Source organism: Podarcis erhardii (genome assembly GCF_964252035.2).
Source record: "Podarcis erhardii genome assembly, chromosome: 9".
NCBI lineage: Eukaryota > Metazoa > Chordata > Lepidosauria > Squamata > Lacertidae > Podarcis > Podarcis erhardii.
The window spans coordinates 65,568,138-65,585,010 of record NC_138512.1 but is presented as its reverse complement, the minus strand read 5'-3'; the positions used below and the strand labels follow the sequence as shown (position 1 = coordinate 65,585,010).

At 45.8% G+C, this 16,873-nt stretch overlaps 1 protein-coding gene across 6 annotated transcripts in view; it reads left to right on the top strand.

Moving 5' to 3' along the window:
• Window positions 1-16,873, top strand: part of PTPN13 (protein tyrosine phosphatase non-receptor type 13) — a 172,979-nt gene that overhangs the window by 107,759 nt on the left and 48,347 nt on the right. For all 6 annotated transcript variants that reach the window (XM_081876584.1, XM_081876583.1, XM_081876581.1 and 3 more), the window contains 8 exons: window positions 1,561-1,699; window positions 4,019-4,171; window positions 5,449-5,631; window positions 8,111-8,273; window positions 11,116-11,539; window positions 13,603-13,700; window positions 15,083-15,172; window positions 15,553-15,660. In XM_081876584.1, the coding sequence (XP_081732710.1) occupies window positions 1,561-1,699; window positions 4,019-4,171; window positions 5,449-5,631; window positions 8,111-8,273; window positions 11,116-11,539; window positions 13,603-13,700; window positions 15,083-15,172; window positions 15,553-15,660 (1,358 nt within the window). The remainder of the gene's footprint in view (window positions 1-1,560; window positions 1,700-4,018; window positions 4,172-5,448; window positions 5,632-8,110; window positions 8,274-11,115; window positions 11,540-13,602; window positions 13,701-15,082; window positions 15,173-15,552; window positions 15,661-16,873) is intronic.

Below are 16,873 nucleotides of genomic sequence, written 5' to 3'. Positions count from 1 at the left end.
CAGAGTCCTAGGGCACATTTTAGCTGCGCAAAAATACAGTACTCAGGATGCAAAGCTAGGGGTGTGGCCTGGGGAGAGTTTTGAGGGCCGTATAGCGAGGCCTGGAGGGCCACACTTGACCCCCCAAGGCCTTAGGTTCCTTATGCCTTCCATGCACCGGCCATAATTTGCTGCTGTGCTTTGCTCAAACATGGAAGTGGCAAAGTGAACTCACAAAGAGATGGCATAAATACAAAATTTGTTCCCAGTCCTCACAAGTTGTGGCTTGGAAGTTTGGAAGCATTATGTGTGAGTTGAGCCTACATTTTTGATGATGAGAACCCTGGTTGGGTAACTCACTGGACCCAACTGATATCTGTTAAGCAGGTGGTTAAGATGCTTTCATTCCAACAAACGTTTAGTGCGGGGATGGGGCACCTCAGGTCCTGGGGCTGAATGTGGCCCTTGAGACCCTTCTGTCTGGCCCTTGGGACTCTCCCAAGGCCACACACACCCCTTCTCTCCAAGCCACCCCTCTCCAGCCCTATTTAATTCCTTGCTTGAGTGCTTTTGTCAGGCTAGGGATGCAGCCTTGAATTCTTGCTTGCCTGGATGGAAAATAGAGGCTGTGTGCATAGATTAACACTGTTGTTCCAGGCACTCTTGCTTCGGGCCCTGCCTACCCCTGGCAAGCAGCCCCCAGAAGGTTACCTAGAAAGGAATGGGGCCCTCAAACTGGAAAAGCACCCCCATCCATGTTCAGTGCATTTTAACATTGCCTGTTGCAGATCTGGGTTTTTAGAAATGCACTCTTGTTTGAATTGCAATGAGATTTTTAATCATCAGTGGTGGGTGAGGTGTCTTCTTTAGAACCAAAAGGCCATGTAAAAGTGTGCTTATAAATAAATACAGTATTGTTTCAGTACAGTTCAGGGGAGTTTTTAGTGTGTGATGTTGTATTGTGCTTTTACTGTTTTTTTTTGTTGGGAGCCGCCCAGAGTGGCTGGGGCAACCCAGTCAGATAGGCGGCATATTAATAATAATAGTAATAATGATGATAATATTGTCATCAGAATGGAGCCTTACAGAGAAGACTGTGCATTGATCAGCATACATTGATCTCCACACCTAAAACAAATTCAAGCACAGACGTCTTCCCCAAAAAACCCACCCCATTCTTCTTCTTCCTCTTCTTCTTCTTTTTCTTCTTCCATCCACACTTTTCCTTTTGGCGATCTTGGGACCCCTTTTTTGGCTGAAAGGGGATATGCAAATAAATTCTAACAGTGTGTGATATTGGTGGAAGCTTCTCCCATCTCTTAACCATCTTCCATGCACATCTCTCTGGCTGTGTTCTATGAACTTGGTTACGCTAAAGTTACCAGACATCCCTGTTTCCTGGGAACAAGTCCCCGGATTTACTAATCAGTCCCCTGACAAAACCCATCTATTTAGTAGGAAGTTGAAAAGTGTCCCCAGATTCATTGAAAAAAATCTGGTAACGTTAGGTTACGCTCTAAAATGGGGGTTCGAGAAAGGACTGTGCTCAAGTGCCCCATCTCCTTTTTCTTCTTCCACTAGGCATACTTTGACGTGCCATCAGTATTACCTGCAGTTAAGGAAAGATATCCTGGAGGAGAAGATGCACTGTGACGAGGAGACAGCCTTGCTGCTGGCCTCGTTGGCCCTCCAGGCAGAATATGGAGATTACCAGGCTGAAGTAAGGATAATATTTCATTTGTGAGCAGCCTCCTGGTTCTGTTTTGCAGCTCTTGAGCCTGCTGTGTAGATTGATGCATCTCAGTTGTTTTAAAATCTAGAAGGCTATATAAATGCAGATTTTTACTGGTTCGGTTGATCGGCTGTTTTGAAGCGCAGGGGGGAGAACACAAACAAGCTTTCAGGAATGAATCGTGTGTTAGCCGTAGAATCGAGGATTAGGAGCTAGAAACTAGAGCTGGCTGCATTAGCACCTGGTGCTGAACCATGGTTTGGTTGCAAGGGTGGCTAGCCTGCTGGCTGCATCCATCCTGTCAAGCATGCGGAAGGGACCTGCCATGGTTGGCATCCCGTCTGTCTAGGTAGACAATGAAAGACTGCACCCAGGGGTGAAGTCAGACTGTTGGAGAGTTACAGTGGCTGTAGAGACCAATAAAGGAGAGACCTGTTTTGTTGCAGCTGGGGCAGATGAAGGCATCCGGTTTTGCTGATGCAGAGACATCATGGCATATTTTCTCTCCGCACTCCTCCCAGCGGTCATTCCTCCTCGGGTCACTGCTGTGGATACACAACCTGACTTTCCGAGCACAATTCAAAGTGTTGGTGCTGACCTTTAAAGCCCTAAATGGCTTCGGTCTAGTATACCTGAAGGAGCGTCTCCACTCCCATCTTTCTGCCCGGACACTGAGGTCCAGTGCCAAGGGCCTTCTGGCAGTTTGCTCTCTGCGAGAAGCCAAATTACAGGGAACAAAGGGCCTTCTTGGTAGTGGCACCCGCCCTGTGGAATGCCCTCCCCCAGATGTCAAAGAGAAAAACAACTACCAGTCTTTTAGAAGACATCTGAAGGCAGCCCTGTTTAGGGAAGCTTTTAATGTTTAATAGATTATTGTATTTTAATATTCTGTTGTAAGCCGCCCAGAGTGGCTAGGGAAACCCAGCCAGATGGGCGGGGTATAAATAATAAATTATTATTATTATTATTATTATTATTATTATTATTATTATTATTGACTGTCTGTCTCCGGGCACTGCGGTCGTCTGCAAGGGACTCCCACATGGTGGGTTTGATGTTGCCAACCTTCATGTCACATTTACAGAAATCCTTGTGATGCAGAGTTGGTCCACCAGTAGGCCCGGTGCCTGAAGCCAGCTCCCCATAGATCGCATCCTTGGGGATCCTGCTGCCATCTTCCATTCTGTGAAAGCGACCCACCAGCCGGGAGATAAAATCCCTGTTGTTTTGGAAGCAGTGATCTTTAGGGTTTGCATGCAAATTGGGGCCAGTGTCTTCTCCATTCAAGGCCTTTAAGTCAAAGTGATCCAATTCTTTTTGGGTCTTTCATTCAGTGCTAAAAGCAGAGGAGGGTTTCCTGTTGATGTCACAGGAGGACAAACTTGAGGCCACATCCGACTACTAGGACTACCATTTCCCAAATCAGATGTCGCTGACAGTATGGTCAGGAGGCAAGCCCAGAGCAGGGGTTCGTGTGGAAACACAGCATTCCATCTGAGGGTGGGCAGTCATGTTGTATCTCCATACCATGATTGAACAAGTCCATCACCTGTGATGCTCAGGCATAGCTGGGTTGGACGATTCTGCTGCTCAAGGAAGTACAGTGGTCAATCTCTTCTATTTAGGGCTCTTGGAAGCATCCAGTTATTTGGCATTCTTATTTCTTGTGGCCCACTAGCAGTTCTCTCATTTTGCAGTGGTATATCCTGTCTTTCAGTTTAAAGCAGGCTTCCTCAAACTCTGCCCTCCAGATGTTTTTGGCCTACAACTCCCATGATCCCAAGCGAGGTGGACCAGTGGTCAGGGATGATGGGAACTGTAGTCTCAAAACATCTGGAGGGCCTAGTTTGAGGAAGCCTGGTTTAAGGTAACTGCAATATGTCGTCTTCACATAGGTCTTGAGCCAAGGGGTGAGGAACCCTCATCTCTCCAGGGGTTGCCGAACTCTACAACTCCCATGCTTGCTGGGGCTGATGGGAGTTGTAGTTCAGCAACCTTTGGAAGGCCAACGTTTCCCTGCACCTGGTCTTGGGTCTTCTGAGGGTCAAGGTATACATGAGGGCCAAGGGGGTTACATTTGCCACTTTCTTCCCTGCTGGATTCTGTGCTTCTTGCTCAATGTTTTTATGAACAGGATTGCTGCTAGCAACTAGGGAGGTGCGTCACAGCGTTCCTCATCATCCACATCTCTGCTTTTCTGGCATTACCAGGGTGGCACATCATCCAGCCAGCAGCCAGGTTGGGTCGTGCCTGTGGATTCGTACCTTGCTCTTATGCTACTTCTTTTCTTTCCCTCTTTTTCCGTAGGTACATGGCCTATCCTATTTCAGAACAGAACACTATTTACCAGCTAGAGTGCTGGAAAATCTGGACCTGTCTAATGTGAAAGAAGAATTGCCAAAACTGCATAGCAACTACGCAGGTGCTTCTGAAAAAGAGGCAGAACTTGAATTTCTGAAGGTTAGTATGGGAAGTCAAGCGTGGAGCTCACCACACTCGTTTTCATTAGAGGTTTCCAAGCAGATGAAACCCAAGGGGTGAAAAGAAGAGCATGTAACAAGGTTGGGGAGCCTCAGGCTCTGAGAGCTCAGTGTGGCCCCCAGCTCTTTCTGTCTGGCCCTTAGAATGCTCCCCATAGGTAAAGGTAAAGGGACCCCTGACCATTAGGTCCAGTCGTGGCCGACTCTGGGGTTGCGGCGCTCATCTCGCTTTATTGGCCGAGGGAGCCGGCGTACAGCTTCCAGGTCATGTGGCCAGCATGACTAAGCCGCTTCTGGCGAACCAGAGCAGCGCACGGAAACGCCGTTTACCTTCCTGCCAGAGCGGTACCTATTTATCTACTTGCACTTTGAGGTGCTTTTGAACTGCTAGGTTGGCAGGAGCAGGGACCGAGCAACGGGAGCTCACCCCATCGCGGGGATTCGAACCGCCGACCTTGTGATTGGCAAGTCCTAGGCTCTGTGGTTTAACCCACACCGCCACCTGCGCTGAATGCTCCTCATAGCACACCCTATACTGGTCCTGCTCTTCGCCTTCCTTTATTTGCTTTTGAATGACTGGAATGTGTGTCCCTGAGTGGTGCCAGCGCCACCTGGATGGAAAGAAGTGTGCATGTAGAACTCTGGCTTTTGTTTAGCAGAAACGCAGCCCGCTGTACAAGGGTAAGGGTCACAACTGTTGCTCCGCCCACTTTTACCTCTGGTCCTGCCCACAACTGGCGTGTGGCCCCTGGAAGATTGCCCATGAGGCAATGTGGCCCTCAGACTGGAAAAGGTTAAACACTCCTGAAGTATAGGAAAGCCACATCATACAATTCGGAAAATCCTTTCTGATTTTTAGTGACGTCTTACACGTAGGTTGCAGCTGGCCAGAGGTAGCCATAGCAATTACTTTTCAAAGTAACAGCCAAGAAATAAGATGTGTTTAAAATATGTATTTATTTATTTATCTATTTGAAGTGATTTGTTGCAGATTCAATATGCATTCATCGGTGTAGAACTAAAGTCACACACACATACATACAGTTTTGTTATTGAACATGATTAAAGTACAATGTTGTATGTTCACATTTGTTTTTATGTGAAATAAAGTAACAAAAACAGAGGGTGAATCCGATTGTAAGGCTACATTTTTCTGTTTTGAACTCCACAATATCATTTTTACACTCACCAATATCCTCAAATTAACTTTTCTCACAAACATTTCTTTCTTTCTGTGCCTCCTTTCTCGTTGTGCAGATTTGCCAAAGGCTGACAGAATACGGCGTTCATTTCCACCGTGTGTTGCCAGAGAAAAAATCTCAGACTGGGATTTTGCTGGGAGTTTGCCCCAAAGGAGTTCTCATTTTTGAGGTCCACAATGGAGCCCGCACACCTGTCCTCCGCTTCCCGTGGAGAGAAACAAAAAAAATATCCTTCAGTGTACGTTGGTAACATTTCCTCCTCCCACCACCACCACCGGTACAATCACAGACTGGACAACTCCATGCCTGCTCACCCACCCACAAAACTCCAGTTACCGTATTGTCGTGAATATAAGACGCACCCACAAATAAGCTGCACCTTTAAAATTGAAGGAGGGAAAAGAAAAAAAAGACAATACCCGGGCTGCTTCTGGGGGGGGGTCACATTGCTTTGCCGGGGGCCTTCCCCCCTCTTTCCAGGGGCTCGGGGGAGGCTTGGGAGTGGCAAGCGGGCTGCACACTGTGGCCCCGTGCTTCTGGGCTGCTCGGGGGGGGGGAGGCCGCTGGCAAAGCGGCCTTGCTTCCCGCCCCCAAGAGAACAGCCCTGGAGTGTGGGGCAATGGTGCGCAGCCCGCCTGCTGCTCCCAGCCCTCCCCAGAGCTGTTGGGGGGAAAGGGAAGGTCTCAAATTATAAGCTGCAGTTTTAACTTTTCGCTGTCAGAATTTGGAGAAAAAGTGCGGCTTATATTCAGGCCAATACGGTATCTACAGTGTCCACATGACAGCATGCCAGAAGGGAACAAGAGGAAGATACCATGTGCTCCATAGTGTGTGGCAAATAGTTTAGTAATAAAAGCTAGATGAGTAGCAAGCCAGGCCGTATCATGCTAGAGAAGTTGAGGATATTTGCTAGCCGATCTGCCACTGTGCTGTTGGAGCCATCTCATCTACTGAAGACTGATAATGGAGTGGGAGGAACCTTACGGTATGGTCCTTCTGAGACTGTACCACTTCAGAATGCAAATGGGGGGGACGGGGGTTGCATGCATAATTGCATCCTTTCCGCCACTGCCAAAATTCTTCGTGATAGGCATTTAGACTGGCCTTTCTCTCCCCGCTAAGCTACCATTCTATATGCAGGGAAGCTTTTCCCTTTTTCTTTTAGCAGGAGCTCTCAGACATACAGGGCCCCCCTCTGTATTCTGAGGTGGCGGAGTCTCAGGAGACCTGTGTGACATGGTGTGTGTTTTTCGCCCTGAATCTGTAGGTTGGCTCTGACTCTCTCTAGTGTAAAGAGCAGAATCCAGATAATATTATAGCACTTTTGAATCTCATTGATTTCAAGCCATGGAGTTGAAAAGATGCTCAATTTAGTGTTACCTTTTCGTTCTTCCGTTCCTCATTCCGAGCACCAAATGGTGAATACTGAAAAACAATACCTGTGGGGCCGAAATACATATGATGTTAAGTTTGTGTAATCATTTGGAGATTAGCCTCAGAGATGGGTGGGTAGGAGCAGGAATGTGTCACACGAAGGGGAGAGTAGTCTTTTCCCTGTACACTCCAGTCCCCCCGGGGGAAAAACCTGTTATTAGCATCAGTATAAGCTTCACTTCTGCAGCAAATAGCAGATTTGGAAAAAGAGGATTGGAGGAAAGGACTAAGAATCCTTCCAAACTGGTGTTTTGCGCAACGGGTACTTTCTGCAACATGTCATTAACACAAAAATGGTGGATTTATACTGGGCCCGTCCACACACCATTCCGGTTTATTCTTTGTTCTGAGATACTTCCCCAGGGTTGCCACATTATTGCCATCTGGTGGGTCCCACATTCCCTGTGGCGCAACGAGAGTGGAACAAAACCCAGAACATTAGTGGTATGAAATAGGAGAGGAATTCAGCAGTCACCAGCTGGAAACAAAGCAGTGTGTCCACGCTGAAACCTTTCCAGGCGGAAATGATATTGAAAGTGGAATTGCATATAACTGCCCTGATACAATCATGAGCACAAACCATCATGAATGCACAATAAAAAGGACCTCCGGAGGAGCGCTAAACCTCCACTCCACTCCATGATCTTGATCTTGCTTGTCTGCACTTTGAATACTTTCACATGCAGTATAACCCTTGCATAATACCTAGCTGAGCTATAATTGCATTTTCTGCTCCTCAGGTTTTGTAGTAATGTACAGTGTCGCTACAGCAGTGCAGTCATTGAATATGCACACCTGCATGCATGATGTCTGGGGACATCAGGACCAGGGGCAAGATGGCGGGGTGGGAGCAGGAACAGGGGTCCAGAAGCCAGGAGTCAGGAAGCCAAGAGTCCAAGGGTCAGAGAGCCAGGAGTCCAGAAGCCAAGGGTCCAAGGGTCAGGAAGCAAGGAGTCATGAAGTCAAGGGTTCAAGGATCAAGAAGCAAGGAGTCACAAAGCCAAATGCAGCAGGGCAGGGAACGTGTTGCTGTGGCAAAGAGCCGAAGGGAAATGGTGAACTTATATCCCTTCCCGGCTCTTGCCACCAGGTGCTGTGAGTTACCAATTGGCCTCACCTGCGAGGCCTCTTCAGAACAAACTTAGGAAGGCCCAAGTCCTGCAAAGTCCTATTGGTCACAGGGCCTGGCTGCATGCATGTTCTTGAATAATGATTTGCATCGCCCCAAAGCTGGAATGTATCATATATATGTGTCTGCCTTTTACCTGTTTTTCCTGCTACAGAAGAGGAAGATAACTCTGCAGAACACATCTGATGGTATAAAACATGCCTTCCAAACTGACACCAGCAAGACCTGCCAGTACTTGCTGCAGCTTTGCTCTTCGCAGCATAAATTTCAGCTCCAGATGCGAGCCAGGCAAAGTAACCAAGATGCTCAGGAAATAGGTAAACACAATGGCTGGTGCTGCCCTCTTGCTCTTCCTCCTGCTGCTGTTGCTAATCTGTATACAATCTGTGTGTTGGACCTCAGCTTGCAGAAGAGAGAGCTACAGTGGTACCTTGGGTTAAGAAAATAATAATAATAATAATAATAATAATAATAATAATTAATAATTTTATGTATACCCCGCCCTTCCCGGCCAGAGCCAGGCTCAGGGAAGCTAACACCAATAAATTTCAGTAAAAACATGATAAGAAAAGAAAAAGAAAAAGATAAAAAACAATTTAAAATGCAGGTTAAAATGCAATTTAAAATACAGCCTCATTTTAAAAGTCAAAACCATAAGGTTAATTCATTCTGGAGGCCCATTCTTAACCTGAAACTGTTCTTAACCTGAGGTACCACTTTAGCTAATGGGGCCTGCTGTGCTGCCGCCGCACGATTTCTGTTCTCATCCTGAAGCAAAGTTCTTAACCCAAGGTACTATTTCTGGATTAGCAGAGTCTGTAACCTGAAGCGTCTGTAACACGAGGGACCATTGTACTGCAATTGGGAACAACTCTGAGAACAACAGCACTTAACTCAGATGCTCAAAAGCTTCCATTAGGTCTCCAGGCCAGGTTCAAAGTCTTTGCATTAATTTAGAAGGCCCTTAACAACTTGGGGTGTTTGCATACAACTGCCATCAACTACAGCTGTTAAATTTAATTGCTTAAAAAAATGTAGGGAGCAATAAAGCATATATGGGCAAAAAAAATTAACATGAATGTTGACTGCTAATAATAATAATAGTTCTTGCCACCTGTGTATATAGTACATATTTGTTGTGAGAAGCTGACAAAGAGACAATAGCTCGGTGGAGACTGTTCAGCCCATGGTGTCTGCCAGAAACCCAGCTGACAAGGTCTTACGGTTAAGGAGGAGGAGGATTAGTTACAAATGGAGAGATAATGGTTTCTTTCATGTAAAACCTTTGTAAGGCGAGTCTTGTGTACAGCGCTGGGCACTGAGCTTAAATACAAGAGATTCAAATTCTTGAAAAGTGCAAAAGAGGACTGGCAGAGATTAGACGAAGATTAAGTGTTACATCGAAAGGCTTCAAAGAGCTGAAGACATTTCATGCTAGATAAAAGAGAGAGGCGACGCAATGAAAGGTGTGTAGAACCTCACGACACATACTTCTGTATGCTCAGTCAGAGGTTGAAGTCCAAAGAAAAGTATGCACAGAAGTTTTAGCCTCAGCCAGAAGTCCTCTGTCTGTGCTAAAACAGGATGGCATTGTGAAGTTGGGTTACTTTAGGACCGGGTGCTGAAAGCTCAGCTCAGATTTGGAGAGGGGGTTTGGAGGCAAAACTGATTCCCCTCCTTTGCATTTCAGGAGACTTTGCAAATTTAGGTGTGGCAGTGTTCTGGAATCTGCTGGAGTTCTTGAAACTGCCATTTTACATCTCCCAGTGTACCTCATTCAGAGAATGTTAGCAGCCACAAAAGCATGGAAACACCCTTTTTTTTTTTTTTGTAGCAGCCATCACTAACACTCCCTCTTTAAAAAATAAACAAACCTTTGAGAGTGAGGCATTTGGGGTAATCTAAAATGGCAGCCTCTATCCTAAAAGGGCAGGGGTGAAAAAACATGGAGAGGCGTTCCAAAGGTGAGGTGCCACAACCTAAAAAGCTCTGTTTCTTGTTTCCTCCACTACTACCTCAAAAGAGAGAGCCAGTCACAGCAGGTCCTCTGAAGAACATCTTAAACGTCAGACAGGCTGATGTGAGAGCAGATGGGCTTTCAGATACCTTGTCCCAAACCAGTTAGAGCTTTGAAGATTCAGCTCTGAATTGTGCCAGACACAAATTAGCAGCCAGTGTAGGTCTTTTAAGTACGGACAATGTAATTATTAGCATCACTGTTGTTTGTACTGGTGCGCAGCTGAGCTATAGTATCAAGCATCCAATTTTCAGACGGGCTTTGATGGCAGCCCCTCTCCCCCTGGATTGTGGGGCCCAGTGACTGGTTTTTGTCCTAGAAAAAGACAGCGCCCACTGCTAAACGCTATTTTTAAAACATTAACTCAGTGTATGTGTGTGCGCATAGGGCTGTGTGTGCACCATGCATTTAAAGTGCATGGCATCCCTCTCCCAAAAAATCATCCCAGGAAACTGTAGCTTACCCTTCACAGAGCTACAATTTCCAGCACCATTAACAGACTGCAGTTACAAGGATTAATTTGGGGGAAGTCACAGTCTTTAAATCACCCATCTAGAGTAACTGTTCGATTGTGGCTACTGAGTGTATTGAATTGGTAAACACTGGAGCCCCGTAGAGCTTTAAGAGTCACAGCTGCCATATTTATTTCTTCTAGATTTCCCACTCTACACAGAAGGCATTTTGAGGTGAATGAATTTATTAATACGGTCACAGACCAGTGTCAACACACACAATATCACAGATCATAAAAAATATCAAAAATACAAGAGACAATATGAATATAACAAGGATTTAAATATAAAAATTAAAAATTAATTGTTAGCGTACCCCCTGTAATTAACATTTAGGGGTTTGGTCATTATGGGATACCACTTGCTTGCTGCGATTGATTGCAGACGCACAAAATTTAGCTGCATTTAATGTAATCTTGGGATTCTTGTCCTCTAGCAGTAGTTTTAAACTATGGTATTCCGATTCTTTCCTAGACTTCTGCAAAACAGGTGTAATAAAAATCAAACGTATATCCTCATAAAGACGACAGAAATACACATCAAGAAAAAGATATACATCAAGAAAAGGAGGTTCCCATTTTGAGGTGTGTTTCTTTTAAGTGCATAAACTAGTTTTTCATCTCCTTGCAGAGAGAGCGTCCTTTAGGAGCCTTAACCTCCACACGGATTCTGTCAAAGGGTTCAACATGGGGCGTGCCATCAGCACCGGCAGCCTGGCCAGCAGCACACTGAACAGGCTCGCCGTCCGGCCGTTGTCGGTGCAAGCAGATATTCTCAAGAAGCTCTCGTACTCCGAACTCTCCCTCTTCCAGTCTGCCCAGAGCTGTTCCAGGGACAAAAACGAGAAGCTGCCCTGGGAGGAAAGGCCCAGAATCATGAGCAAATCCTTTCATGACCTGACCCAGAGCCAGGTGTCTGTCAGCCCGCTTCGGAAAAACGTTATCGCCCCCGTGGACGCCTCTTCGCAGAGAATGGAGGAAATGATGGGGAAGATCTTCCAGCAGGTGCCAAAATCTGACGCCGAATCAGCGGCTGGAGGAGCAAAGCTCAACAAGTAAGGATATCTCTTGCAGACTGGTTTTAACATGGCCGTTCCTGTAGGTAGCTACTCAGAAGTAGTAATAATAATAATAATAATAATAATTATTATTATTATTATTATTATTTATTTGTACCCCGCCCATCTGGCTGGGTTTCCCCAGCCACTCTTGGCGGCTTCTAACAAAGATGAAAAATACACTAAAATGTCACATATTAAAAACTTCCCTGAACAGGGCTGCCTTCAGATGTCTTCTGAATGTGAGGTAGTTGTTTATCGCTTTGACATCTGATGGGAGGGCGTTCCACAGGGCGGGCGCCACTACCGAGAAGGCCCTCTGTTTGGTTCCCTGTAACTTGGCCTCTCGCAGTGAGGGAACCGCCAGAAGGCCCTCAGTGCTGGACCTCAGTGTCCGAGCAGAACGATGGGGGAGGAGACGCTCCTTCAGATATACTGGACCGAGGCCGTTTAGGGCTTTAAAGGTCAGCACCAACACTTTGAATTGTGCTCGGAAACGTACTGGGAGACAATGTAGGTCTTTCCAGACTGGTGTTATATGGTCTCGGCAGCCGCTCCCAGTCACCAGTCTAGCTGCCGCGTTCTGGATTAGTTGTAGTTTCCGGGTCACCTTCAAAGGTAGCCCCACGTAGAGCGCATTGCAGTAGACCAAGCGGGAGATAACTAGAGCATGCACCACTCTGGCGAGGCAGTCAGCGGACAGGTAGGGTCTCAGCCTGCGTACCAGATGAAGCTGGTAAACAGCTGCCCTGGATACAGATTTGACCTGTACATCCCTTTGAAGGTGCTCTGTGTAATGTTTAAAGTAGAAATTGATATCATGTGGCCCACCACATGCTGTGGGACTCCAGCTCCTATCAGCCTCTGCCACCTTGGCCCTATTGGTCAGGGGTTGGTGGAAGTTGTGATCCATCAGTATCTGAAGGGCCACAGGTTCCCCACCCCTCGTTTAAAGTCTCTCTTGCATAGCCTGAAACATAGGCAGTGCCACCTGTGCGGAGTGAAATCAGTGTGTGCATCTGGGACAAAGCATGGGATAAGAGGCTTTTCATTTTTGCCCTTGCCACACTGCCACTGCCACAGGCTAAGCATTTCTCAGTGGCATTCGCATGGAGGTTGCAGCATTTGAAGTGGTCTTTTTTTCTGTTGCTGTCCTCATGGCAAACTCTGGTTAACGTGTGTACACCGTTTTTAGGGAGGGTGGTTACCATTGCCACAGAAGTTCTCCAAGTCCTCTCTTGTATTTACAGCATTTCCTAATGCCCTGCAGTCAATTTGCTGGGATCCTTGGGCTATATTAAACGGTTGGTGTCTTCAGGCCAAAAGTAAGCAGAGATCCATTTTTAGAATTGTTTTGGATCGAAAGTGAATTCCTGAGCATTTTTGCAGCATTTTCACCTTGTTATACAGTGGTGCCTCCGTATAAGTTCGCCCAGTCCAGTGTCCATTTCAGTGAACGTCCGCGGCAAACCCGGAAGTACCTGAACAGGTTACTTCCAGGTTTGCCGCTTGTGCAGAAGAGCTAAATTGTGCTATGCGCAGAAGCGCAAACTGCTCTGCATACGTGCTCAGAGTGGCAGTTTGTCGAGCGTACTTTTCATCGAGCGTCCGGGACTCAAAACAAGGTACCACTGTATTTTCCTAAGCTTTTTACAGTTCAGTGACCCATGCCTCAGATGTCAGGGGCCACCGTCTGTTAGTACATACTGCAGTTTTGCAAAACTGCAGGATTCATTTTCATTTCATCATCCTAAAATCTCTTCGCAACCAGCTGTTTCGTACTTATTCCCATGGAGCTCTGATTCTACACACACAGAATAAACATCTCCATGGAGCTCTGATTCTACACACACAGAATAAACATCTCCATGTTCACTGATTTCCACTGGTGCATTCTTAACGCCCAGAAGTGGTGTTACCTTTACACCAGTTTGTGTTTTGTTTGTCATGTTTATATCGTTATTATTTTTTTACTTTTTCCTTTGTTCCCTTCTATGTTCTGTTTTCCTCTCCACTCCCCTTTCACTGCTTCTCTTTCGCCGTTTCCCAACCACCTTTAGTTCACACTCTCATGCAGGTTTAAATTCCAGCCTAGAAAGAAGGAAAAATGAATCTGATTCTTCATCCACTGAAGACACTGGCCAAGCCTATGTTGTAGGTCAGCATTGTTTGATTCAGTACTTTTTTACGATGAAATTTAGACCTTGTGACTGGATTTTTAAAGGTCCATTAGTAATTAACTTGAACCGTGTACAGACTTAATCCTGGGATAGCTCAGTCGGTAGAACATGAGACTCTTAATCTCAAGGTCGTGGGTTCGAGCCCCTTGTTGGGTGTGTTGCAGGGCATTGCACTAGGTGACCCTCGTGGTCCCTTCCACCTCTGCAATTCTGTGATTCTATACTGTCATATTTGGTGATACTGATCCCCCCCCCACTGAAGCACTTAAGTACCACAGCTCCTCTTTATAAAAAGCAGATAGCTTGTTCCTAGATAAACATTGCAACAGGAACAGTTGCACTGCAATGATTAGGAATGTAAGAAGCTGTCTTGATAACCAGTTGGACAGCTGGACTGTCTAGCTCAGTGTTGCCAACACTGACTGGCAGTAGCACTCCACAATCTCCAGCCTTACTTGGAGATGTCGGGGATTGAACCTGTGGCCTTTTGCATGCAGAGCATGTGGCTCTCCCACTGAGCTATGAGTCCTTTAAAATAGAGAGATCAGGGGACTTCACACACTGGTCCAGTCACTCATCTTGTGCCCCTGTTTAATATAGTTCCATTATATTATGGAATCTCCTGCCAACCTAGCAGTTCGAATGCACGTCAAAGTGCAAGTAGATAAATAGGTACCGTACGCCAGCTCCCTCGGCTAATAAAGCGAGATGAGCGCCGCAACCCCAGAGTCGGTCACGGCTGGACCTAATGGACCCTTTACCTTTTTATATTATGGAATATTATGGAAGCAGGCCCATGCAGAACTGGCCTTGGCATCACAGTGAAAGTCTAGCGGGGGGGGGGGCTGGCCAGCTTAGCCCTCCAAGGCCCGGGGCAAGTGGACACAGCTGCCCTCCCCCTGCATGGGCCTGGCTAGTTCTTCCACTACATGAAGCCCCTGTAGCGTGGCATCACTTCCAGAACCATAAGTTGTCTTGCATGAGGAATATCTGACTCTGGAAGACCGTGCAAAGGCGCTGAGTTAGATGCAATCTGCATGCATTAATATACACATATTCAAAACGGGGCCTGATTGCTTTGTGGAGATAAAATTGTTAAATGTTCACCAGATTGCATGTCCTAAAGGATGTGTTTCATGTAGGAAGGAGAAGAACTTCCTTTCCCCAAAATGTTGAAGCCGTGTTGAGCCCTATCATTAATGCCCCTCTTGAGATGCAAGAAGAGCTGTTTTTAATTACACAGCAAATTCAAGTGAAGCTTGACTTGAAAGGTTTCAAGTCCTTCATGTTATGTCATGTTCCAAGAAATAAATATACCCTCCTGTATCTCAGTGACTTCCCCACCTCCCTTTCCCTACAGACGTTCTACAAACAAAGCAAAATCCACTGTCGGTGCCAGAAAGGGAGATCAGCTTGGTAAACTTGAAAAAAGATGAGAAGTATGGCTTAGGTGAGTTGATGTCACTTTGAACGTCATCTGTAAAGACAGAAATGAACAAAAATTGAGCATATCGCTTGATTAGGTGGAGCAGGTTGTGGTGGAGTTCAGTCTGGAAGATGCCTTTGTTTTTGAATGAAATGTCCCCAGACTTAGAAAGCTATCAGACATTGGAACAGACTTAACACTTGATGATATAAAGTCATCAGTATGGTCTTATGCCCTACCTCTAGATTCCCCATTGGGGTAAACTGACCATTATCCTTATCTAAGATATTGGAGGACACCCAATATGAAATTCTTAGTAAACCATGGTCAATGGGTCTCTGAAAATCTCATGAAACATTGCCATGAATGTTTTACAAAATTTACTAAATGACTGCTTTAAACAGGGTTTCAGATCACTGGTGGGGAGAAAACTGGAAAGCTTGACCTTGGGATTTTCATTCACTCGATAACTCCTGGAGGACCAGCGGATTTGCAGGGATCACTAAAACCAGGTAAATCTTAGGCTTGCTACTGTATGTTGAAAGAAAGCAGTAGAAATACTCCCAGAATATTAAAAACACTGACTTAAAAAAACAAATATAATGAACAAAAGTTACTGCATATGTATTAATGTTGAAATACTGAATGTTGCCATTGGCAATGACATTAGAAGTGATTGGAAGACACGCTTGCCGCTAATTTTGGAAAATGAAATGCATCGAATGGCCCTATCAGGCAATTACACTTTTTATGTAGGCGAGCTATATTGCTAACCATCTGCAATTGATGGCTGCCTGTTGTTTGGTTTGTTAGTTTATAGCTTAACAGCTCATCTTGGGAAAATAAAGTTTCAGTGCTTCTTATCAGGACCAAACTAGACGGTGATGTGAGAGAGATCCATTAGCATTCTCTCCCTTTGTTGAAACACCCCTCGGGGTGGGGTCTAATTTGCTTGGGGAAACATTGTAGGGGGTGGGTATTATCTCCTGTCTCCCTCCCTCCCCAGAACCAATGGGGCTAATAATAGCAACTTCAGAAGGGTGCTGTGTAGGGGAAGAGACAAGGAAGAAAAAACTCCTTCTCTGGGAAAATGAACAGCCCCACACAGCTGCTTTGAAGTTTTTTATTTAGACACCAACAACCACCAACAACCAAAACATAACCACAAGGGGTATCCTAAATACCCATCACTCTTGTTTTATCCTTATTATATTTTCATCCCACCTTTCCCTGCACCCATTTTAGCCAAATGATGACTATGTGAGGTAGGTTAGGCTGAGAGATAGTCACTAGCCCAAGATAGTCGCACAGTAAGCATAATGGCCGTGTGGAGATGATTTAAATCTGGGTCCAAAAGAACCAGTGAAGAACTTATGTGATACAAGACTTTCCCATTCAAGGCATCATGAGAGCCATTGCTTGGGAAAATGCATATGCTAAGGGGAACTGCATACAATTTTTAAAATATTGGTGAAAATGCTTATGAATTTTCATGCAGACTCTGTGTGTGTGTGTGTGTGTGTGTGTGTGTGTGTGTGTACGCGGGTGGTGTTGTGGTCTAAACCACTGAGCCTCTTGGGCTTGCCAATCGGACGGTCAGTGGTTTGAAGCCCCATGACAGGGTGAGCTCCCATTGCTCTGTCCCAGCTCCTGCCAACCTAGCAGTTCGAAAGCACACCAGTGCAAGTAGATAAATAGGTACCGCTGTAGCGAGAAGGTAAACGG